This window comes from Neophocaena asiaeorientalis, unplaced genomic scaffold (assembly GCF_003031525.2).
Source record: "Neophocaena asiaeorientalis asiaeorientalis breed wild unplaced genomic scaffold, Neophocaena_asiaeorientalis_V1.1 scaffold129, whole genome shotgun sequence".
Lineage (NCBI taxonomy): Eukaryota > Metazoa > Chordata > Mammalia > Artiodactyla > Phocoenidae > Neophocaena > Neophocaena asiaeorientalis.
Genome location: NW_020172446.1, coordinates 9,944,453 through 9,968,348, shown reverse-complemented (window position 1 = coordinate 9,968,348; position 23,896 = coordinate 9,944,453). Strand labels below are relative to the sequence as shown.

At 49.1% G+C, this 23,896-nt stretch overlaps 4 protein-coding genes and 2 long non-coding RNA genes across 7 annotated transcripts; 3 read left to right on the top strand and 3 right to left on the bottom strand.

Annotated features, from left to right (window-relative positions):
- Nucleotides 1-1,076: 1,076 nt before the first annotated feature.
- On the bottom strand, nucleotides 1,077-10,335 carry LOC112393569 (uncharacterized). Its single transcript, XR_003001958.1, has 3 exons — nucleotides 10,201-10,335; nucleotides 9,682-9,834; nucleotides 1,077-1,790 (listed from the first exon to the last, which is right to left on the bottom strand). It is a non-coding gene; the product is annotated as an uncharacterized LOC112393569 (long non-coding RNA).
- Nucleotides 4,314-11,085, top strand: TM4SF5 (transmembrane 4 L six family member 5). 2 transcript variants are annotated; one of them, XM_024735761.1, is made up of 5 exons: nucleotides 4,321-4,866; nucleotides 9,761-9,841; nucleotides 10,224-10,360; nucleotides 10,593-10,776; nucleotides 10,851-11,085. In XM_024735761.1, the coding sequence occupies exons 1-5, from the start codon at nucleotides 4,441-4,443 to the stop codon at nucleotides 10,863-10,865; spliced, it is 843 nt and encodes a 280-aa protein (XP_024591529.1). In that variant the 5' UTR covers nucleotides 4,321-4,440; the 3' UTR covers nucleotides 10,866-11,085. The 2 variants fall into 2 exon arrangements, with proteins under 2 accessions (XP_024591522.1, XP_024591529.1); XM_024735754.1 differs by having other exon boundaries at nucleotides 4,314-4,866; nucleotides 10,593-11,077.
- Nucleotides 11,086-11,090: 5 nt separating this feature from the next.
- Nucleotides 11,091-13,982, bottom strand: VMO1 (vitelline membrane outer layer 1 homolog). The gene is given in 4 exon segments (XM_024735800.1): nucleotides 11,091-11,901; nucleotides 11,904-12,168; nucleotides 12,419-12,534; nucleotides 12,613-13,982. Coding segments are annotated over 4 exon segments (612 nt in total). The 5' UTR covers nucleotides 12,799-13,982; the 3' UTR covers nucleotides 11,091-11,856.
- On the bottom strand, nucleotides 13,978-16,097 carry LOC112393555 (uncharacterized). Its single transcript, XR_003001952.1, has 3 exons — nucleotides 15,960-16,097; nucleotides 14,389-14,429; nucleotides 13,978-14,032 (listed from the first exon to the last, which is right to left on the bottom strand). It is a non-coding gene; the product is annotated as an uncharacterized LOC112393555 (long non-coding RNA).
- GLTPD2 (glycolipid transfer protein domain containing 2) lies at nucleotides 14,179-16,420 on the top strand. The gene is made up of 4 exons (XM_024735775.1): nucleotides 14,179-14,922; nucleotides 15,029-15,093; nucleotides 15,350-15,516; nucleotides 15,614-16,420. The coding sequence occupies exons 1-4, from the start codon at nucleotides 14,817-14,819 to the stop codon at nucleotides 16,128-16,130; spliced, it is 855 nt and encodes a 284-aa protein (XP_024591543.1). The 5' UTR covers nucleotides 14,179-14,816; the 3' UTR covers nucleotides 16,131-16,420.
- A 5,414-nt stretch (nucleotides 16,421-21,834) lies between these two features.
- PSMB6 (proteasome 20S subunit beta 6) lies at nucleotides 21,835-23,891 on the top strand. The gene is made up of 6 exons (XM_024735788.1): nucleotides 21,835-22,020; nucleotides 22,430-22,497; nucleotides 22,826-22,957; nucleotides 23,072-23,201; nucleotides 23,403-23,547; nucleotides 23,673-23,891. Exons 1-6 carry the CDS (start codon nucleotides 21,871-21,873, stop codon nucleotides 23,813-23,815), a joined length of 768 nt encoding a protein of 255 aa, XP_024591556.1. The 5' UTR covers nucleotides 21,835-21,870; the 3' UTR covers nucleotides 23,816-23,891.
- The last annotated feature ends 5 nt before the right edge of the window (nucleotides 23,892-23,896 follow it).

Sequence of the window (23,896 nt, the reverse complement as noted above, 5' to 3'; positions counted from 1 at the left end):
AAATATCTTAAAAAAAAAAAAAAAAAGGAGAAGAAGGAGACATAGTGGTATTTCCAAACCCAAACATTCTCAGAAATGCAGTTCTCTTGCCCTTCACACGCAAGAGGAAACTTGCATACACTTACAATAACTGACTCATAGCTTGTGTCATGACTACAGACGTTGCTCCTTTGTCTTCTGGGCGTTTAGTGTTACAGAGATGTCTCAAGACCGACTTTTGTTCCTTTCTAGGAAGACTTTTAACTTTGCTGAGCTGTATTCTTTAACTCACATATTTAGTCAGGATGGATCTGGGTTCAGTTCATTTTTAATACTTCACCTGGGTTACAGTATGCCCTCCAGCCCACTAACTCAAGTGGAGCCGCGCCCTGGGGAAGCCTTCTCCCAGTACAGATTTGTCACCTGTGACGTCACTCCCACGAGCTCTGTTCTTATCTTTGGGAGCAGCTGGTTTCCTTATCTTCCCTTGTGCTGTTTTAATTGCTGGTCCTTTTTTTCTAATCTTTTGGTCCTTTTCCTGTGCATCTTGTTCAAGTTTGTCCTCTGTTTCCCTCTCCCGCTTTGCCCCACTTTCAGTTCTGTTCTTTAGTGATTCACACGTGGACTTTAGCTCTCTTTGTGCATTTTTTGAGTTTCCATGCAATTCTCCTTCTTCCCCAAACACGCACTGGTGCCTTTTCATCTCAGTCTTTCGTTCCTTAAAGAACTCTACTCCTCCTTCTAGTGAAACCCTTCCTGAAAATTCCTTCCAAATCCTACAGTAAATATTTCTCAAGAGTTCTGTTTCTTTCTTTCAGTCTTCAGGACGATGTGCCCTTTCCCTTGTTTTGATAAAGTTTTTCAGAATCCCTATAATGTTTTTTTTTTTTTTTTTTTTTTACGGTACGCGGGCCTCTCACTGTTGTGGCCTCTCCCGTTGCAGAGCACAGGCTCCGGATGCACAGGCTCAGCGGCCATGGCTCACGGGCCCAGCCTCTCCGCGGCATGTGGGATCTTCCCGGACCGGGGCACGAACCCGTGTCCCCTGCATCAGCAGGCGGACTCTCAACCACTGCGCCACCAGGGAAGCCCCTTATAATGCTTTTAACATTATTATTCCGTGCATACGGAGTTGTACAAAATGTAATAGAAATGAATACACACCACCCCCCACACACAACTTTTCTTTTTTTCTCTTTATTTATCCTGAAAAGCAGAACCATCTCTCAGACTCATGACTGATGAACTTGTAGTGAATATGCAGCTTCTCTTGGCCCTACTCCCTGTCCATCCGGACAATGGCTGAATCCCCGCTCCAGGCTTAAGCGGGAAGACCTGCGACATGGGCGTCACAGCCGCTCTAGTGGTTCAACGTCACTTCTGGCAACTCAGCAGAACCACACGTCCTCTGCCTCACCTCAGACCCAGGTTCCCCACCTCTACTCCCCAGGGCTTGTGCTTCTTTCTCCTGCACTGTTTCTGAATACCTGTTCTCTACACAATTCTCTTCCTATGGCTTCTGCTTATTTATGGATTCAGTTGCCTTGTGGCTTTTGCTCACTCCCTGCTTTCATACTTCTCTCAGTTCCCTCTGATGACTCTCAGGTTGTCTTCAGTAACTTTCCCAAGAATGAAGATCCAATTCATTGTTCAGTCATCATTCAGTAAGGGTACCTCTCTCTGTTGGGCAGAGTTCTTACCTCAAGCAACCACACAGGTCTCTGGTTTCATGTCTCCTTTTGGGTTGGCTACTCCTTCTTGGATCAATCAGCTGTGGCTTAGATAATGGGGTCTGTGTCAGTCAGCTATTGCTGTGGAACAAAAAAAAATCCCACGAAGTCTTAGTGGCCTACAAATATCAGCATTTATTTCACTCATACATTGGTTTCACTCAACATTGGTTGAGTGAAACCAATGGTACTGGCACAAAAGCAGAAATATAGATCAATGGAACAGGATAGAAAGCCCAGAGATAAACCCACACACATCTGGTCACCTTATCTTTGACAAGGGAGGCCAGAATATACAATGGAGAAAAGACAGCCTCTTCAATAGGTGGTGTTGGGAAAAATGGACAGATACGTGTAAAAGGATGAAATTAGAACACACCCTAACACCATACACAAAAATAAACTCAAAATGGATTAAAGACCTAAATGTCAGGGCAGACACTATAAAACTCTTAGACGAAAACATAGGCAGAAGACTCTATGACATAAATCACAGCAAGATCCTTTTTGACCCACCTCCTAGAGTAAGGGAAACAAAAACAAAAATAAACAAATGGGACCTAATGAAACTTAAAAGCTTCTGCACAGCAAAGGAAACCATAAACAAGACGAAAAGAGAACCCTCAGAATGGGAGAAAATATTTTCAAATGAAGCAACTGACAAAGGATTAATCTCCAAAATATACAAGCAGCTCACGCAGCTCTATATCACAAAAACAAACAACCCAATCCAAAAATGGGCAGAAGCCCTAAATTGACATTTCCCCAAAGAAGACATACATATGGGCAACAAATACATGAAAAGATGGTCAACATCACTAATCATTAGAGAAATGCAAATCAAAACCACAATGAGGTATCACCTCACACTGGTCAGAATGGCCATCATCAAAAAATCTAGAAACAATAAATGCTGGAAAGGGTGTGGAGAAAAGGGAACCCTCCTGCACTGTTGGTGGGAATGTAAATTGATACAGCCACTATGGAGAACAGTATGGAGGTTCCTTAAAAAACTAAAAATAGAACTACCATATGACCCAGCAATCCCACTACTGGGCATATACCCTGAGAAAACCATAATTCAAAAAGCTACATGTACCACAATGTTCATTGCAGCTCTATTCACAACAGCCAGGACATGGAAGCAACCTAAGTGTCCATTAACAGATGAATGGATAAAGAAGATGTGGCACATATATACAATGGAATATTACTCAGCCATAAAAAGGAACGAAATCGAGTTATTTGCAGTGAGGTGGATGGACCTAGAGTCTGTCATACAGAGTGAAGTAAGTCAGAAAGAGAAAAACAAATACCGTATGCTAATGCATATATATGGAATTTTACAAAGTGGTACTGATGGACCTAGTGGCAGGGCAGGAAAAAAGATGCAGATGTAGAGAACGGACTTGAGGGCACAGGGTGGGGGAAGGGGAGGCTGGGATGAAGTGAGAGTAGCATTGACATATATACACTACCAAATGTAAAATGGATGGCTAGTGGGAAGCATAAGGAGATCAGCTCCATGCTTTGTGATGACCTAGAGGGGTGGGATAGGTAGGGTGGGAGGGAGGGGATATGGGGATAATGGGGATATATGTATACATATAGCTGATTCACTTTGTTGTACAGCAGAAACGAACATAACATTGTAAAGCATTTATACTCCAATAAAGATGTGAAAAAAAAATGCTGTTGTGTGCAGCTCAAAACAGAGGGAGGTTTAAAAAAAAACAACAAAAGAAGACTCTTTACCCTGCAGTTGACAGAAACACAACTCAAACTGGTTCACATAATCAAAAGTTTCCAAGGATAAGGCTTCAGGCAGAGCTGGGTCTACACGTTCAAATGATGTCGTCAAGACTTAGTCTTGTGAATCCCTTAGCAGTCCAGTGTTAGGATTCTGCGCTTCCACTGCCCAGGGCCCAGCTTCAATTCCTGGTCAGGGAACTAAGATCCCAAAAGTGGGGGGAGGGGCGCGGGGGGGGGACTTAGTCTCTCTCCATCTCTTGACTGGTTTTTCCTCTGGATTTTCTTCACTCTCCAGCAGGCAGGTGACGATATGCCACCAGCAACTGCAGCAGGGCAACAAAAACAGGAATTCTTTGACCTCAGATTGCCAACAAGAACCAGAAGTTGGTTCCCATGGGACTGGCTGGGACCACGTGGCCACTGCTGAATCACACATGGAGGCCAGGGGGATGGATGCTTTAATCAATGAGACCTCAGTGGTGGTCTCAACAGGAAGATGGTTCAATAAACAGACATTAACAAGAAGAAACAAAAGGATAATGAACCTCTACCACCATCTTTAGTTTCTTTCCAGGAGGAACTCTCCCTATGGGACTAATAGGGCACCATACACTGGCTTAGTGTGTCCTCGGTTACAAAATGTTTCTCACCCTCACCTTGACTCTTCTTTTTTTTTTTTTGGCCACCCCACGCGGCTTGCAGGATCTTAGTTCCCCAACCAGGGATCGAACCCAGGCCGCAGGCAGTGAGGGTGCTGAGTCCTAATCACTGGACCGCCAGGGAACTCCCTAACCCATTTAATCCTCACCACCTGCCCGTGAGCCAAGGGCATACCTTGGCTGTATACCCTTTGTAGAGATGAGGCAACTGAGACAGAGACATTAAGGGGCTTGGCTAAGTCACGAAGCAGGTAAGGAGTAGACTGAGGTTCTGTGGAGAGGTGTGTGCAGAAAAAGAGGAAACACACTGAACCCAGGCAATGTCCTCTGTGTGTCAAGCTCCCCCACCTCCTCCACCACATCCTCCCCATTTGCCCGCGTCTCTGCTTCAGCCCCGTGTCTCCGTGTCTCTGCTGCAGCCCCATGTCTCCTGCCTCTGTCCCTTATCATCAGCTACTGCCAGCTTCACCACACCTCCTCCTCGACCTTTGCTCCGGGCTTGTTTTTCCCTCTGGACCGGGGAACCTCGGGCTCACTTTCACTTGCTGCCTGTCCTTTCCAAGAGCCTCAGCATGTGCACGGGAAAGTGCGCCCGCTTCGTGGGGCTCTCCCTCATCCCCCTCTCCCTGATCTGCATTGTGGCCAACGCCCTCCTGCTAGTGCCCAACGGTCAGACCACCTGGATCAAGGACCACCTCAGCTTGCAAGTCTGGCTCATGGCTGGCTTCATCGGCGGGGGCCTGATGGTGAGAGGGCTGGCCAGGGCACACGGGCCAGGGGGCTGGGTGCCACTCTCCGGGGTCCTGAACAGGAGGGAGAGGGAGTGAGGGAAAAGGATGGCTGCCCGGGAAGGGATGGCGGTAGCTTGGGGGGTTACCGGAGCCTGCCCAGGCTGCCCCCAAACACTGAGCACTCTGTAGGGGAGGTTCTCAGCCTCAGGGTCCTGAGCTGAATGTCTGAGGGGGATGAGAAGGAAGGAGCCTTACTGCTCGAAACTCTTCCCTCCTGGGTAGGGAGTATGTCCTACCAGCCCCTCGCCATCCTCACTGCTGAGCAGATGCTGGAAACACCTCATTACAGGGGTTGAGGCAGAAGGAACAGCTGGTTCCATGGGAGGTTATCAGGTTAAGACAATAATGGGGCTTGGTGCGGGTGTGGTTTACAGTGACAGTATCTGGAGCCAGGGAGCGATGTCGCAGATCAGTCTTTCTACCTATCAACTCAGTGTCACTTCCCCTATTTCCATGTCCCTTCACTCTCCACCCAGGTTCCTGGATGCCCACTGTGCGCTGGGCACTAAGGATAAACTCAGAACTCGGGTCAGTATGGTGGAGAAGGGGTCCCGTGGCTTCCTGGAGACTAGGATCTGTCAGGAGAAGTTGGGGAAGGGGAGACACAGACTTCCTGGACTTTCTAACCCCCATTCGCCACCCCCCTCCCCACTCAGGGAACTTTTTTGTTGTTTTGTTTGTTTGTGTACCGCGTGGCATGCAAGTTCTTGGTTCCCCCACAAGGGACTGAAACCGTGCCCACTGGCTTAACCGCTGGACCGCCAGGGAAGTCCCTAGGGGAACTTTTTGGAAGGTCAAGCGAATTTAACATCTTTATGGCATGAAGATAAAAGATCTACCCGGCCCCACTTCTCGGGATGGCTGACTGATGAAATTCTCAGGGGGATGCCTCACCTTTGTCTCTTTCACTGGCCACAAGTCTGTTGGCTAATGGGGACACCTCTTCTCCTTTACCCAACAATCCCCTCTTACCCATCCAGGTCTTTCCTCCTACTCTCCCCACCCATGGATTTATGGCTGTTGGACTCCGTGCCATACCTCTGACCTCAATCCTCTCTGAGACGTCACACTCCTCCCAACCCCACCCTCTCCGCCGCTGTCACATCACACCCCTCCTCCAGCCCAAACCACCACCACCTCCCCACGATCTTACTTGCCTGCTTCTGGGGAGACCCCCAAGGATGCCACCCCAACATGCTCATCCCCAGCTTCCCTCCGGCCTCCATGCTCTCAGCCACCCTGGAGAAGGTTCTCAAGTGTATTCACAGTTACTGCTACACCACAGGGACACAGGCGAGGGCCCTGCACTCCCTGAAGCAGGTGTTTCTGCTGGAGAGACACACAGTATCAAGGAAGCAAAAATGTACGCCCCACAGGAGGAAGGGCTGCCTGTTTCATTGGCTGCTGTGTGCCAGACACCTAGGCCTGGATTAACAGGCACTGGATTAATAGCGAATGAACAAAGTAAACAGACGAGTGAGATGATCTCAGATAAAAGTAGGGACCATCAAGAAAACAAAGCAGGATGTTGTGTAAAGAGCTCCTGAGGCAAGGTGGGGGGGCGGGGGGGGCACTTTTTATAGCATTTTCAAGGAAGGCCTTGATGAGGTGACTTCTGAACTGAGACCGGAAAGACAAAAAGAAGGAATCAGCATGACAGACAGGTGAGTACAAAGTGTAAGGCAGGAATAGGCCTTCACATCTCAGGGCTGGAGAGGCCACCAATCGGAGGAGGGCAGAGGCCAGAGCACCTACACCCTTGAAAGGCACAGTGAGGAATTTGAATTTTATTATAAGTGCACAGAAGACTATTGAAGGACTTTTTACCTTTTTAGAAAGTCATACAGACAAATGCCCAGATCCTTAATATATAGCTCAGTGAATTTTTATAAAGGGAACACACCCATGTTCTGGGCACAGATCAAGATGTGGGTCATTACAAGAACCCCAGACATGCCTCCCACCAGGCCCTACCCCACACCAACAAGGGCCCCACTATCCTGACTTCTATCCCAGAGGTTAGTTTTGTCTGGTTAGCACTTTATATAAATGGAATCATACAGAGTGGACACTTTTGTTCTGGTTTATCGAGGTCAACATTATGTTTGTAAGTTTCATCCATATTGTTACACAGTGCTGTAGTTTACTATTTCTAATATTTACACAATTATTTCCATTGTGTAAGTATTACTACAATTTATTTAAACATTCTACCGTTGATGGACATTTGGATAGTTCCCAACTCGGGTTTATTCTAAATAATGCTCTATAAACATTCCTGTAAATGTCTTTAGGTGAATGTACGTTTGCATTTCTGTTGGATAGATACCTAGGAGCAAAACTGCTGATTCTTAAGGTATGCAAATGTTCAGTGCTAACAGATATTACCAAAGAGTTGTCTGAAGTACTTATGCCAATTGTATTCCCACCAGCAAAGGATGAGAGTTCTAGTTGCTCTATATCCCGCTGGATATGGCTGGCTGCTGGGTGGTGAGTAAACAGTAGGAGGTCAGCACTGTGTGCAGAAAGACCAGACTGAGGTCACTACAGTTGTCCAGGGGAGATGAGAGTGGCTTAGATGAGGCCAGTGGCCACGGAGATGGAGAAAATTAAACAGACTCGAGCTATAAACTCAGTGCTTCCTCCTGCCTTTTCAATTACCCTTCTCTTTTCAATGAGACGAGATAGCAGAGAGCAAGACAGACGAGTTCAGACAACAAAAGGAAACACTTTGGCTAGAAAAGTAAAAATCAGGGACTTCCCTGGTGGTCCAGTGGCTAGGACTCCGTGCTCCCAATGCAGGGGGCCCGGGTTCCATCCCTGGTCGGGGAACTAAGATCCCACATGCCGCAACTAAAGATCCCGCGTGCTGCAACTAAGATCTGGTGCAGCCAAATAAATAAGTAAATATTTTTTTAAAAATCACAAACAGGGCTTCGCTGGTAGCACAGTGGTTAAGAATCCGCCTGCCAATGCAGGGGACACAATACAGGGTTCGATCCCTGGTCCAGAAAGATCCCACATGCTGCAGAACAACTAAGCCCTGTGCGCTACAACTACTGAGCCTGTGCTCTAGAGCCCGTGAGCCACAACTACTGAGCCCGCGTGCTGCAAGTACTGAAGCCCACGTGCCTAGAGCCCGTGCTCCACAACAAGAGAAGCCACCGCAGTAAGAAGCCCGCACACCTCAACAAAGAGTTGCCCCCACTCGTGGCAACTAGAGAAACCCTGTGCAGGAACAAAGACCCAACACAGCCAAAAATAAATAAATAAATTTATATTAAAAAAAACACAAACAGAGAGGTCGTTTGAAATTGGTAAATCCAAATTCCAGGTGTCTTTGGATCCAGGAGCTTCTGAGTAAGTGATGTAAACAGAAAGGCTAAGCAAGGGGGCCAGCATTGGCCCTAGACCTGCCATGAGACATGGAAGAGGGAAGAGTGTCTGGTGGAAAGTTCATTCAACTCTGCAGGTGTTTCTGTAAGGTTGCTGTGGATGATATAATGGAACTAAAACTCTCAGCCCCTCCTTTGGAGAAGATCAAAATGCCGCCTTGTTGGTGTGTGCCAGACAAGGAAGACAGGGAGGCACAGATCCAGAGAGCTGTGGAATTCCAGAGATGCGAAGACAGGCAAAGAACCTGGTCTGGTGCAACAAAGTTAAGGCTGGAGCCAAAAGTGAGACGCCTCGAACGCCTTCCTGGAGTTCAGTCTTGATGGGCTACTCTTTGAGGAGACCCTAAAGGATTGGATCGGGAAAAGACCAGTTGAAAGCTAAGTTTAATCTGGCGGTAGCAACGTAGTATGGAATGTGAGTTGGCACAGGGCAAGAGATACAAAAATCTAGTAGGGAGGCTGAGCACATCCTTCTCGTGGGAGGTGATTGGGGATTGACCGTGGGGAAGAAAAAAGGACTGACAGATTCAAGAGCCATTGAAGGAAAAGTCCCAAAGACTTGAGGTCTGGCTAGGTGTGAAGGATTCAAGTTTTTAGGCTGGGGTGACCTGCAGGATATTTCCACTGATGGAGACAAGAAAGCCAAAGGGAGATGAATTGGGGGGAACAAATTGTGAGATTAGTATAAGGCTGGATGAACTTAAGCTAAAACCAAGACATTCAAACGAACATACCCTTCAGGCAGTTAGATTTGAATTTGGAGGCATCAGTTTAGAAGACAACAATTGTTAGAGGAAGCAGCTGATGCCCTGGAAGGGGATGGGCTCTCTGAGGAGGGCCACGGGAGAAAGAAAGACAAAGAGGATCAAGGCTGTATCTTGGGGATTCCTACTCTTCCCATCAGAGTCTTACATGCTCCTCCACCCTCCACCATAATCCCAGTTCACCAGGCATTCCAACACCACTATTCCTTCCTGCTGCTGAGGGACTCTATAGTTACTGACCATTTACTCTGAGCAAGTCTTGACATCAAGGCAACCTGTTATTTCATTAAATCCTGAGAACAGCCCATTTCACAGAGGACAAAACTGAGACCCAGAGAGATGAATCAATTCACGGAGTGTGAAGTGAGCACAAGGTTGGCATTAAACCCAGGCCTCCTGACTGCCATTCAGTTGGGCACCTACTGCATGCTGAGATTTATGGGGGATATAATGATATTGCGCCCTATCCTCCTGGAGGCTACAATCTGGACAGAGATAAGTAGGCACATAAATATAGATAAATTTAAAGCAGAGCCCCACAGTGCTCCAGGAGAAGTAGAGATAAGGTCTCCCTATAGTCCAAATGGCTGAAGGCATCACAGGAAGCTTACCTCATCACAATATGGGGTAAGTGCTGATCCAAGTTGGGGACCTGCATGACTCGCTATCACATCGACTCTGATCCCACAGGTACTGTGTCCAGGAATTTCCGCCGTCCGGGCAGGGGGCAAAGGCTGTTGTGGTGCAGGCTGCTGTGGGAATCGCTGCAGGGTAAGATGCAAATTAAGACGGCACTCAGCATAGGTCTTTGAATCTGTCTTCGAAGAATCACACCTAAACCCCTCCACAGAATTCCCAGCTTCACGAGCTCCTCTGCAGAGTCCTAGGCTCCATCTTACCGCTCCCTCGCACCCGCAAATCTTAGGCTTCAGTGGGCCTGACCAGAGGGAACTACAATCCCCATGAACCTCCGCGGCCAGTGACTCTTAGAATTAGCCGAACTCCAAGCCCTGGAGTTTGACGGGAAATGTATTTTTAGCGAGACTGGCTAGAGCTCGGTAACAAAGCGGGGGGTGGGGGGGAGCTAGGCGCGCTTTGCCCACGAGTGGGGCGGGGACGGCCCAACTCACCTCTCCTCGCACTCCGTATCCAGATGCTGCGATCGGTCTTCTGCTCGGCGTTCGGGATGCTTGGTGCCATCTACTGCCTCTCGGTATCAGGAGCCGGGCTCCGAATTGGACCACGATGCTTAATGCACGGCTCCTGGGACTACCACTTCCAACACACCGCGTAAGGCTCAGCCTGTATTCGCGCCCCCGCCCCCATTCTCTGCTACTGCCCACCTGCCTTTCCCACGTGGACCGAGAAACGTAGGTGGGATTCGGCTTCGAGACAGCTTCCTCCACGTGGGCCGAACGAGTCCTTTGCATATCCCCTTCGGCGCCTGCGCGGGGCGGGGAGCCCCGAGGGGGGCGCGCTCCGCGTGACCTCCTTCTCTCACGTGACCCTGCCCCGCCCGCAGAGGCTCCTACCTGCTCAACCGCACTCAGTGGAGCTCGTGCGTGCAGCCGCCTCATGTGGTCTACTGGAACGTGACACTCTTCTCGCTGCTGGTGGCCGCCTCGTGCCTGGAGATTTTGCTGTGTGGGGTGCAGCTGGTGAACGCGTCCATTGGTGTCTTCTGCGGCGATTGTCGGAAGAAGGAGGTGGGACTGTGTGGGATGGAGCTGTCGAGGAAATCTATTTGCTCCCTGACTAAGTCCTCACTTTTTTTCCGCAGGACGCCCCTCACTGAGGCTCCACGGACCTGGTCCGTCGCTCCTGGACACCCGCCTGGCCCGCCCCCGCCCTGGAATAAACTATTTAGAGCTCTCTTCCGCGTCTCAGATTGTGCCCTTTACAAGGAGTGTCCGAAGGTCTCCATATACACCGTGGCTTGGGGCTCTCGTGTTTGGGACCCTTGCACCCCGCTTGTTATTTCCTTAATAAATAGTTATTGAACTATTAGTGCACTGGAAATACTGTGTAAACAAGACAGGCAAGTTATGTGCTCTTAAAGAATTTAACATTCCAGGGGTAGAAGATGGGCAATTTTTAAAAGAGGCAATAGATTAATTGGTGATAAGCACTTTTTAAAAACACGGAGGTAGTGGGATAGAAATTGACTGATGGATGGACTTTTTTAATAAGATAAAGTCCAAGAAAGAGAAATTGGAGCTGAAATCTGGTGGATGGGCTAACCATCTGGACAGTTGGGGGATTCCAGGCAGAGAGGGCAGCAAGGACGAAGACCCTCAATGGGACTCAGTATACAGAAAAGCCACTGTTTGAGTTTTGGCACAGCGGGGAAGGAAAACTATGGAAAAGACATCTTAGCCTCGTAAGTTCTAGAAAATGAAACCTTAAGATGATATAGCATTGTCACCTCCTAATTTGGTAGAAATTTCTTGATCTGGGGTCACTGGTGGTTCAGAAAGGAAAAAACCTGGTCTCTTAATGGGGACGATGTGTCTGCAGAGGCTCACAGAAAGGCAGGGACTTCCTTAACTTGTACGCAAAATTGTGTTTAAATGTGTCTTTTCTGAACTATGGGTCGGTAACTTTCAGTAGCTTGCCATGGACTCCTGAAACCAAATCCTAATTGGGCCTGGCCCAATGCTAGGTTAGGAGGAAGATGGGGCTACGCAGTTTCCCACCCCTAAAACAAGAGAGACCAAAGCCAAGACAGAGAAGCTTTAATAGCGGAGGTGGGACTAGGCTTGGGCTGGGAGAGGGCGGCGATGGTGTCAACTGCGGCAGCAGAAAAAGCGCCCGTCGTTAAGCGCCCGTCGTTAACAGCGGTGTCATCGCGGAGGCCTCTAGGCCGCTCGATCTTGGTCTGCAAGCCGCACACTCCTTTGGGGCAAGGCTCACTCCAGTTTCCAAAGTCTCCCCAGGACAGACCGGGCCCCTGCAGCTCCGTGCTGTCGGAGCAGCGGAAGCGCACGTTGTTCGCAGCCGTGTTGTCCCCGGGGGTCACGGGTGCCTCCACGCGAAGCGAGAAAGCCACCAGGAAGCCGCCGCCGGGACACCACAGCGGCTCACTCCACGCGCCCCACCTGCGAGGAAAGCGGAGACGCGCGGTCTCCCCCACCCACCTCCAGCCGGACCCAGGCCTCGGGGCTTCCCAGTCAGGTGCTCCAGTCACCTGACCTCCACCGAGGTGCGGAGCTGGGAGTCTCCCACCCGCTTGCCAGGTCTAAACCTCCCCACAGCGCTGGAGGAACCTGCCTATCGGTAGGGGATGCGTGTAATGGAGAGTAAGGGGCATATCCCGACCCTAGGGGATCCTCGGCCCCTGCCCCCCACCTTCCAGACTGGGACTCCACCACGTGCGTGTTGAGCTCCGCATTCCCGCGCGCGCAGTGCAGCCGGATTCCGTTCAGAGCCGTGTCGTCGCCAGGAATGCCTTGGGGGGGCTCCACCTGGGCGGCGGAGGACGAGTCAGAAGACTGCCATCCTCTGCTTGGGGTCCCCACCGAGACCTAGGCCTGAGCCCCTACCTTGAGCGAGAACCCGCTGGCGAAGAATCCGTCAGGACACATCTCTGGCCAGGCCCAGTCGCCCCAGGGCCCCCCGTTGGTCACCTCGATGACCAATGTGTAGCCGCTCGACGCATCTGCTCTTGCACGCCCGAAGCTCGTCGCCCACAGCAGCAGAAGCAGCTTGGCTCCCGCGCCCCGCTCCATCCCGCAGCCTCTGTGAGCCCAGGCCCTTTGTGCAGGTGTATACCACCTTTGCCCTAAGAGGGCTCCGACTGCGGAAGGGCCACCTGGATTAAGTGACACTCAAAACTAATCCGTTCCGGAAGCCTACAAACTTGTTTCTCAGCTCTGGGAGACTGACGCTCCCAGCGCCAGAGGAGGAAGGTTTAAATAACCACCAACCTACCGAACGTTTATAGACTATAGGCCACGAATCGTGGTTAGCGTTTTGCTGGCATGTTTTATTTAATCCACACAACAGTTTTAGGAGGTGAGAATTACCATTCCTATTCTGCCAGTGAGGGAACTAGGGCTTCGAAATTGCAAGCGACTTGCCTAAGGGCACAGTCAGCAAGCCAGGAGACATTCCAGCACTAGGAAATGGGGAACCCACGGCTAGGGATGGAAGTGATGGTTCCAGAATCCCACTGGACAGGGACCCCAGGGACCTCCAGGATGTGAGGGAGCATCGGAGTGAGACAGGGCAAGAATCCATGAACTGTGGGAGCTGGGAAGCATCTTGTGAGTGATTGGGGCCCCGACTACTTGAGAATCTGGGACATCCCTTCCCCTCAAAAGAAAATGTACACAGAGACAGGAACAGTTTTAAAAAGTTTATGGACAGGGAACTGAGAACAGGAGACGACGCTAATTTCTTTCATCGCTTCCAGTAGCCTTTCCCTCAATGTTTTTCCCCCTGTGACCACCAGGGGGACTCCTAATTAAAAACAAAAAATTGTTGTGGGGAGTACCACCCCTGATTTGCCTGCCCTTCATACACATTCCTTTGTCTATTCAGTATTACTTATTTAGAAATAATGTGTTTGGGCCCAGGCAATATTCTAAATGCTAAATAGAGCAGCCACCAAGAAAAGGCCCCTATCTTCATCAGAGCTCACATTCCAGTGGGGGAGACAGATGATAAATTCTCCAATGGACCCTGAGCTCTGTGAAGGAACATTTGTCTTCATGGGGCCTAGTACAGGGCCTGGCATGTGGAGGTAGTTAATAAAGGTTGGTTTGATGAATGATTGAGGAATCAATTTGGAGATTAAAAAAAGTAAACTACAGGGCTTCCCTGGTGGCGCAGTGGTTGGGGGTCCGCCTGCCGATGCAGGGGACGCGGGTTCGTGCCCCGGTCTGGGAGGATCCCACATGCTGCGGCGCGGCTGGGCCTGTGAGCCATGGCCGCTGGGCCTGCGCGTCCGGAGCCTGTGCTCTGCAACGGGAGAGACCACAACAGTGAGAGGCCCACGTACCACACACACAAAAAAAAAAAAAAGTAAACTACAAAAATGTAGAAGGTGACAGCCTAAACTATATAATGAGACCTCAGGCACCCAGATTAAGATAAGGTCTCTCACCGCAACGAGAGAAAGCCCGCGCGCAGCAACGAAGACCCAACGCAGCCAAAAAATAAATAAATTTATAAAATAAAAAAATAATAATAAGATAAGGTCCCCTGGGGACAGGACAGAGAATTTAGAAGAGGGTGTTCTCTGAATCCCAGGTGCCCCATGCTTGAACTTAAAAGGTAAGATTTATGGAGCAACTGTAGCAAGCTTTTCCACTTACAGTGTTTGCACATACGATATCAGTTAATCCTCACATGAAGCCTGCAAAAGAACATATTATCCTCAATGTACAGTGGAGGGAACTCAGGCCCAGAGTCAACTTAGGGTCCACCATTGCTCAGTGGGGGAACTGGTTCTGACCTCAGCCTCTCCTCACAATACCCAGCCTTCCTCTTACTACAACCTGGCCTTACAGGGAAGGGAAATGTAGCGACGTGTCACTGCTACCAAATCCCCCAAATCCTCTTCATTGAGTCCCTCTCTCCTCAGATGCTGCCCTCTGGGGCAAAGGGCACAGGAGAGGGGGACTTAGTAGGTTAATTATTAATCCTTTGCGCCTCAGGCACTGCTGCTTCTCTCCCCTCCTGGAGGCGAAGGGACAAGGCCTGGCGAGGGGCTGGTGAGGGGGCGGTGGTCCCTGCAGCAGCCATGCGGGTCGCACTGCCTCAGCCGGTCCCTCGGCGCTGGTTGCGCAGTGCGATTCCTCTTGCTGTCTTCACACTACTGCTTGTTTATCTCTGGGCTCGGAGCCTCCGTGAGTACCCCTTCCCTCACCTGCTCTGGGAGGAACCGGGGAATCCAGGCCCTTGAGACCTAAGGTCTCTCCTCAAGCCCTCGTTGTTCTGTTTCACTTCCCTCAGGTGCCCTCTCAGGCTGCAGATCTGGGGCCCAGTCCTGCATTGCCAGGGAACCGCCTCCTTTCCAGGTATGCTCCCGGAAGGGCTGGGACTGGGAGCTCCAGGTAGGACCCTGAGCAGGGGGAAGTGCACCAGGCTGAGGATCCGATGAAGGGCAGGCCCTCCTCCTCCTCTCCCTTCTCCCGTCAGAAGCTGAGAATACAGCAAGAGGGACACCATCTAGATTTTAGGAATAATTTCTTCAGAGCCCAACTGGGCTGCTTGGCGAACCCAGCAAGCTAGGGCTTCTGCTCCCACTCCTTTCCCCTCCTATCTCACCCCCAGGACCGGCAACAGTCGGGACCCTTGGAGGCCCCGGAACGGGAAGAGCCTCAGTGTCTGGGCCCTCAGGGGATGCTGGGCCGCATGATGAGGCCGTTCCGCGCCAGTCTGAACCCGGAAAGGGATGTGGAGTTGTCGCAGTACCTGGCAGGATGGAGGGAGCTAGTCCGGTGAGTGGTCTCTCCCCCAGCCCCATCCAGTCCCCGCCTCTTTGTGGCTCCATCGCCCTCTCTCAAACCTTCCTACCCTTCCCACCATCACACACAGGTTCCTAACTCCCCTCGGCTCCATCTTCGCCTTCGCCACAAGCGAGGCCTCCGCCAAAGTGACAGCCCTCGAGGCTCTGGTGCACGGCCCAGAGGCCGCGCACTACACGTCGCTGGCGACCATGGTGGCGTGGGAGCGGCCCGGGATCGCCCCACGACTCTCGGCCGGGTGCCCGGGCTCAATGACGATGCTCTTGCTGCACCGTGCGCTACGCTGGTCCCAGCTCTGCCTCCACCGGGTGGCTACCGGGATGCTCGGAGGCCCGGACGCTGGCGCTCAGTGCAGCGACGCCTACGGCACGGCCCTGGCTCCGCACCACCCCTGGTTCGTCCGTCAGGCCGCTCACCTCGCATTCCTCGCCTTCCCGGGTCGCGGCCGCTTGCTCGAGCTGGCGTGTCCGGGTTCCAAAGAGGCGGAGGCGCGGAACGCGCTGGTCCGGGCTGCGGGCACCCTAGAGGACGTCTACAACCGTACTCAGGGCTTGTTGGCCGACGGCGGCCTGCTCGAGCTGGCCTGACGCCTACTGGCCGGAGGAAGGAAGCGCCCTGGGGAGGGGTCGGCGCAGCTCCAGGTTGAGCCCTTGGCCCCGCCTCCCGGTGGCGGGGGCGTGGTCGCCATATACCCCCGCTTCCTTGGTGACGTCACCACCCCTGGAGGCTCACCTCGACAGGGGTGGGTTTTTTAGACCCTGCCTCTATCCGCAATCTCCGGGAGAAGGGAGGAGCTGTGGGGAATAAAAATTATTCTTTGGGACTTCCTTGGTGGCAGTGGTTGAGAATCCGCCTGCCAATGCAGGGGACCCGGGTTTGAGCCCTGGTCCGGAAGATCCCACATGCAGCGGAGCAACTAAGCCCGTGAGCCACAACTACTGAGCCTGTGCTCTAGAGCAGGGAACCACAACTACTGAGCCCACAGGCCTAGAGCCCTTGCTCGGCAACAAGAGAAGCCACCGCAGTGAGAAGCCTGCACGGCAAGGAAGAGTAGCCCCTGCTTGCCGCAAGTAGAGAAAAGCCCGTGCACAGCAACGAAGACCCAACGCAGCCTAAAATAAATAAATAAATTTATTTTTAAAAAAGTATTCTTTGGTAGCCGTCGATTTAGGGCGTTTTGTGTGATGACAGCAGGCGCTTAAGGGAAACAGGAAAAAATAGATGTGGGAAGATGTGTCATCCCTGTTTCCAGCCGCCAAGAGACTCACGCTACTCCTGGCCTATGTCAACCACTCCTACAACTTCAGTTGCCAACTACATGCCAAGTCTCCAGACCAGACCTGTCCCCTGAGCTGCAGCCCCCATAAAGTGAACTCTTTCCTGGACACCTCCACAGACACCACAAATGCAACACATCCAACATGAATCCAGTCACCTCCTCCCAGAACTGCACCTCCTCTTGTGTTTCCTATCTCAATAAATGACACCCTTTCCTGTCAACTACCCAAGGCTAAAACCTGTGCGTCTTGCCTCACACCAAGCAGGTGCTCAGCTCAGTAATGTATGTTTATTAAACGACTCCACTCCCACAATAGTAAAGTTACACACTGATAATTCCCAAATTATAACTCCAACCCACTTTCCCCTGGACTCCAGAATACTATATATCACTTCCTTATTCCACATCTCCACTTGCATTTCAACTAGAGATAGCAAACTTAACAAGTCCAAAACTGAGCTTCCAATATTCTCTCCTCCCAAAATACTCCACAGTCCTCGCTAGCTCAGCAAATGACAATTCCATTCTTCCAGGTCCTTAGGCCAAAATCCTTGCAGTCATCCTGACTCTTTGGTTTCTCTTTCATCGTACCCACCTCCAAGCAGTCAGAATCTATTTCTCACTATCTCCACTGCTACCAACCTTGTCAAGTCAACTTCATCTATCACCTGCATTATTGCAATAGCCTCCTAATTGTTTCTCTCTTCCATACTTTGCATCCCTACAGTGTATTTTCAATAGAGCAGCCAAAGTGATCTTTAAAATATAAAGCATATCATGTCACTTCCCTGCTCAAAACTTTCCAATGGCTTCCTATTGCAGGAAATTTTCTGGATCATATTTTCAGTTGAGAATGATGAAAAGCTTCTCAAAGGCCCTATGTGATCTGATTGCACTAGCCAAACTGACCTCGTCAATATTCATTGACTATGTCAGGCATGATCCTGCCTCATGACTTTGCACTTGATCTTCCCTCTGTCCAGAATGCTTTTCCCCAAAATATACAAATGACTTCCCTCCTTCCTTCTGGTCTTTATTTAAATGTCTCTCCAGTGAGATCTTCCCTGATTATTCTTTCTAAAATTTCAACACACACACACACACACACACACACACACACACACACACACACACACACATCTTCCTATCTCCCTTCTTTGCTTTTCCTTCTTAATATGATTCACTATTTAACATGCTGTATATTGCCCTTACTTTTTTGTCTCCCTTAATACATGTAAGTTCCATGGGGCTAGGAATTTCTGTCTACTTTGTTCCCTGATGTACTTCCAGTGCCTCAAACTGTGCCTGGCACCCAGTAGACATTCAACAGCTTTTGTTGAATGAATGTATGAGCACTAAAAATAGTTCAGATGGCTGGAGACAAGAGTGTCAAAAAGAAAAGAGGGGATTGCACAACAAAGTAAATGTACTTCATGCTACTGAATTGTACACCAAAAATGGTTAAAATGCTAAATTTTATGTTATTTATATTTTATTACAATAAAAAATTTAGAAGTAAATAAGAGATGTGATTCCAGACAGGTGGGCAGGAGTGAGTACGTGAAGGGCCTTATAAACTATGTTATAGAGACAGGACTTTATCTTGAGAGTTAATTTTAAGTGGGGGATTGTCTGGATCATATTTTCAATTCAAAACACCAGCTCCAGGGATTCTCTGGTGGTCCAGTGGTTAAGAATCCATCTTGCAATGCAGGGGACGCTGGTTCAATCCTTGGTCAGCGAACTAAGATCCCACATGCTGCGGGGCAACTAAACCCACGTGCTGCAACTACAGAGCCCACCCGCCACAACTAATGAGCCCCTGTGCTCTGGAATCCGTGCATTCTGGAGCCTGCACACCACAAATAGAGAGAAGACCACGCACCACAACGAAAGATCCTGCGTGACACAACTAAGACCCTATGTGGCAAATAAATAAATACTTTAAAAAAAAAAAAAACACCAGCTCCAGCTGCAGTATGTAGAAATAGTATGGCAGGTTCATAGGAGGACTACTCCACACAGTAACAGCAAAATACACATTCTTCTCAAGCACACATGCAACATTCTCCAGGATGGACCATAGGGTAGGCCACAAAAAAGTCTCAATTAATTTAAAAAGGTTGAAGTCACAAAATATTCTCCAACTAAACTGGAGTGAAATTAGAAATCAATAGCAAAAGGGAATTTAGAAAATTCACAAGTATGTGAATTTTCCTAACCAACCACCGGGTCAAAGAAGAAATCACAGGGAAAATATTTTGAGGTTAGTGAAAATGAAAACAAAACATACCAAAACTTGGGATACAGCATAAGCAGTGCTCAGAAGGAAATGTGTAGCTATGAATGCCTATATTAAAAATGAAGAAAGATCTCAAATCAACAGCTTAACCTTCTACCTTAATAAACTAGAAAAAGAAAAGCAGGGAATTCCCTGGCAGTCCAGTGGTTAGGACTTCCCGCTTCCACTGCATGGGGCCTGGGTTCAGTCCTTGCTTGGGGAACTAAGATCCTGCAAGCCACGTGTCACAGCTGAAAAGATAAAAGAAAAGAAAAGAAAAAGGAGAGCAAACTAAATCTAAAGAAAGCAGAAGGAAGGAAATAATAAAGATTAGGTTGTAAATAAATGAAATAGAAAACAGAAAAACAATAGAATCAACTAAAACAAAAGTTGGCTCTTTGAAAAGACCACTAAGATTGACGAACCTTTAGCTAGACTGACCAAGAAAAAGAGAGAGAAGACTCAAATTACTAAAATCAAAAATGAAAGAGGGGATGCTGTGGAGCAACTAAGCCCATGCACCACAACCACTGAGCCTGTGCACTCTAGAGCCTGTGAGCCACAACTACTGAGCCTGTGTGCTGCCGCTACTGAAGCCTGTGTGCCTAAAGCCTGTGCTCCACAACAAGAGAAGCCATCGCAATGAGAAGCCCGCACACCACAACGAAGAGTAGCCCCCGCTTGCCACAACTAGAGAAAGCACGCACGCAGCAATGAAGACCCAATGCAGCAAAAAAAAAAAAAAAAAAAGAGTTTATAGAAGAAAATACAAAAGAGTATTAAAAAAAAAAATGAGGGACTTCTCTGGTAGCACAGTGGTTAAGAATCCGCCAGCCAATGCAGGGGACACAGGTTCGAGCCCTGGTCCAGGAAGATCCCACATGCCACAGATCAACTAGGCCTGAGTGCCACAACTACTGAGCCTGCGCTACAGAGCCTGCAAGCCACAACTACTGAGCCCGCATGTCACGACTACTGCAGCCTGCATGTCTAGAGCCTGTGCTCCGCAACAAACAAAAGCCGCTGCAATGAGAAGCCTGCACACCACAACGAAGAGTAGCCCCTGCTCGCCACAACTAGAGAAAGCCCGCGCACAGCAACAAAGACCCAACACAGCCAATAAATAAATTAATTTAAAAAAAAAAAGAAGAAAGAAAGAGGGGGTGTTCCCTGATGGCCTAGTGGTTAGGATTCCAGGCTTTCACTTCTGTGGCCCGGGTTCAATCCCTGGTCAGGAACTGAGATCCTGCAAAAAAAAAAAAAAAAAAAGAGGAAACATTACTAACGATCTTACAGAAATAAAAAGTATTATAAGGAAATACTGTAAACACCTGTAGGCCAATAAAGTAGATAACCTAAATGAAATGGACAAATTCCTAAAAAGACACACACTACCAAACCTGACTCAAGAATAAATACAAAATCTGGGACTGCCCTGGTGGTGCAGTGATTAAGAATCTGCCTGCCAATGCAGGGGACACACGTTTGAGCCCTAGGTCTGGGAAGATCCCACATGTCGTGGAGCAACTAAGCTGCAACTAAAAAAAAGCCCATATGCAGCAATGAAAACCCAATGCAGCCGAAAATAAATACATTTTTAAAAAAAGAAAAGAAAGTGAGAAGACAGTCCATGGAATGGGAGAAAATATTTGCAAATTGTATGTCTGATAAAGGTGTAGTATGTAGAATATAAAAAGAACAATTAGGATTATGGGATTAACAGATGCAAACTACATACATAAAATAGATAAACAACAATGATTTACTGTATAGCACAGGGAGCTATACTCATATATCTTGTAATAGCCTATAATGGAAATATATATATCTTAATCACTTTGCTATACACCTGAAACTAACACAATATTGTAAATCAACTATACTTCAATTTTTTAAAAAGTTTGATGTTGGGAGTTCCCTAGTGACCGAGTGGTTAGGATTCTGGGCTTTCACTGCAGGGGCCCGGGGTTTAGTCCCTGGTGGGGGAACTAGGATCCCACAAGCCGCGCGATGCGGCAAAAGAAAAAAAAAGAAAAGAAAAAGTTTGATGCTTTGCTCGTGAAGGGAAAAAAAAAAAACCGCATAACTCAACAATAAAAAGATAACCCAATTTAAAAACAGGCAAAGGACTTAAATAGGTATTTTTCAAAAGAAGATATACAAATGGTCAATCAGCGCATGAAAATATGTTCAATGTCACTCATCACAGGGAAAAGCAAAAACAACAACAACAACAACCCCACAAGATATCACTTCACACCCACTAGGATGGGTAAAATTAAAAATGCACCACAAGAATTAGGAAGTGGAGAAATCAGAATCCTCATTCATGGCTGGTGAGAATGTAAAACGAGGCAGCTGCTGTGGAAAAGCTGTCAGTTCCTTAAAATGTTAAACAAAAATTTACTAAATGACCTAACAATTTCACTCCTAGTATATACGCCTAACTATATACCTAAGAGAAATGAAAACATAGTGCGGTCATTCTAAATCGGAGACGCTCAAGTCTATCCTGAAGACTCTTTGAATCGCAACTCCGATCAGTCCCGCGTATACCGATAGGAACGTAGTTTTTCCAGACGGTTTGGATCTGTTTGTTGTTTGGGTTTTTTGTTTGTTTGTTTCTTGTTTCTTTGTTTGCCACCCACGCTGCCATCAAGCTCTCACGGTCGCAAAGAAGGTTCACTACACATTTCTTTTCCTTTCTGCCGTCAACCGTGGCGCAGCTTCGCCCCCAGAAGGCCTCAGAGCACGACTAAAGAGGGTGATGGAGCACTTTACGACAGTTGCTTTGTGGCCGTACCGGAGGAGGAAGATGGCGGCCACCTTAGTAGCTGCTCGGGGAGCGCGGCCAGCACCAGCCTGGGGGCCTGAGGCCATTACCCCCGACTGGGAAAACCGAGAAGTTTCAACAGGGGTAAGGAAGGACTCGGGGTTCACGAGAGATGCACAAGGATTGAAGCGATGGAAAGATAAGGCTGGAGTGGGTTGGGAGAACTGGAGGGGCGGGGAAGAGAGGTGGTCTGTGTGATGCGGGGTATCCTAAGGACGCAGGAGTGGTGTGGGAGGAGGTGGAAGGTAGGCTGAAGCGTGGCATTCTGGAATCTTGCAGGACGAAAGCTTAAGGTCACGGTGGGCCTTTGGGAACTTGAAGATTGAATTTCTGGAATTCTGCGGGTTATTGAGAACCCCATGAGATTTGACGATGTGTTGGTGGCGCACGACTTTTCTTATATTCTAGGGACTGGATAGACGGATCATTAAGGTTTGTGTATGCTGGAGAATATGGAGAGGCCCAGACTCACCCCTTTCTCCTCTTTCTCCAGACCACTATCATGGCCGTGCAATTTGAAGGGGGCGTGGTTCTAGGAGCCGACTCCAGAACAACCACTGGGTGAGCTCAGGACAGATACGTGAAAGATCTTCTTCCCGTCTTTCCCTTCCTTCCTTCCTTGCCTGCCAGCCCATCCTTACCCTCCATAGACTACTGTGGGAAGGGAGGTTTCGCCCCTCCCGGGAGATTAGGATTTGTACCAGCTTCTACTGCTTCGTAGTTCTCTTCACCTTTTGGTGAACTTCTTGCAAAAGTCTGTTCTCCAGCCTGCTTCAGTTTAGATGAGAACTAACAGGAAATACTGGAATTCCTGTTGAGGGAGTGGATGGTAAAAGATGAAAGTGGGAGACAGGTGGGGTCCTTCCCTCACTATTCTGCTATCCTGCAGGTCGTACATCGCCAATCGAGTGACTGACAAGCTGACCCCTATTCACGACCGTATTTTTTGCTGCCGCTCAGGCTCAGCCGCTGATACCCAGGCAGTAGCTGACGCAGTCACTTATCAGCTTGGTTTCCACAGGTACTTGTGGGCAGTGGGGGAGCAAGTATCTGAAAGGAGTTGGGACCTGAGGAGCGGAATAGTCTGACTCCAGGTCCTGACACTGCCTTCCCTATGACTCCCTTCACCCTCTAGCATCGAGCTGAATGAGCCTCCGCTGGTACACACGGCAGCCAGCCTCTTTAAGGAGATGTGTTACCGATACCGAGAAGACCTGATGGCAGGAATCATCATTGCGGGCTGGGACCCCCAAGAAGGGGGGCAGGTCAGATACCACCACCCCAAGAACATTGGAGCCATGCCTTTCATTCTCTCCCCACCGCAGGCATTTTCTAGTTCTCTTTCCAGTCTCTACATCACTTACTATTAACTTTTCACATACCAGTTCCGCAGTGGACAGGCGAACATATGTGTGTTGTGGGGAGGGTACAAATGGTGACACTCTTCTCCTCCCTCCGTCTGGCAGGTGTATTCGGTACCCATGGGGGGTATGATGGTAAGACAGTCCTTTGCCATCGGGGGCTCCGGGAGTTCCTATATCTATGGCTATGTCGATGCTACCTACCGGGAGGGCATGACCAAGGAAGAATGTCTGCAATTCACTGCCAATGGTGAGAACTGCGGCTTCTGGGTCTGTGAGCATAAATCCCCATACTCAAGCCAGGTCAGCATTCCTCTTTCCTTGCCACGATCCCAGCACCTGACTCCGATCCCAACTTTCTTCTTTTCTCCACAGCTCTCGCTTTGGCCATGGAGCGGGATGGCTCCAGCGGAGGGGTGATCCGCCTGGCAGCCATTGCGGAATCAGGGGTAGAGCGGCAGGTACTTTTGGGAGACCAGATTCCCAAATTCACCATTGCCACTTTACCACCTCCCTGAATCCTAGGATTCTAAGATACAACAAGAGACATCCCATACTGATGACAAAATTCAATAAATAGTTTGTCAGTGAGAACCTGT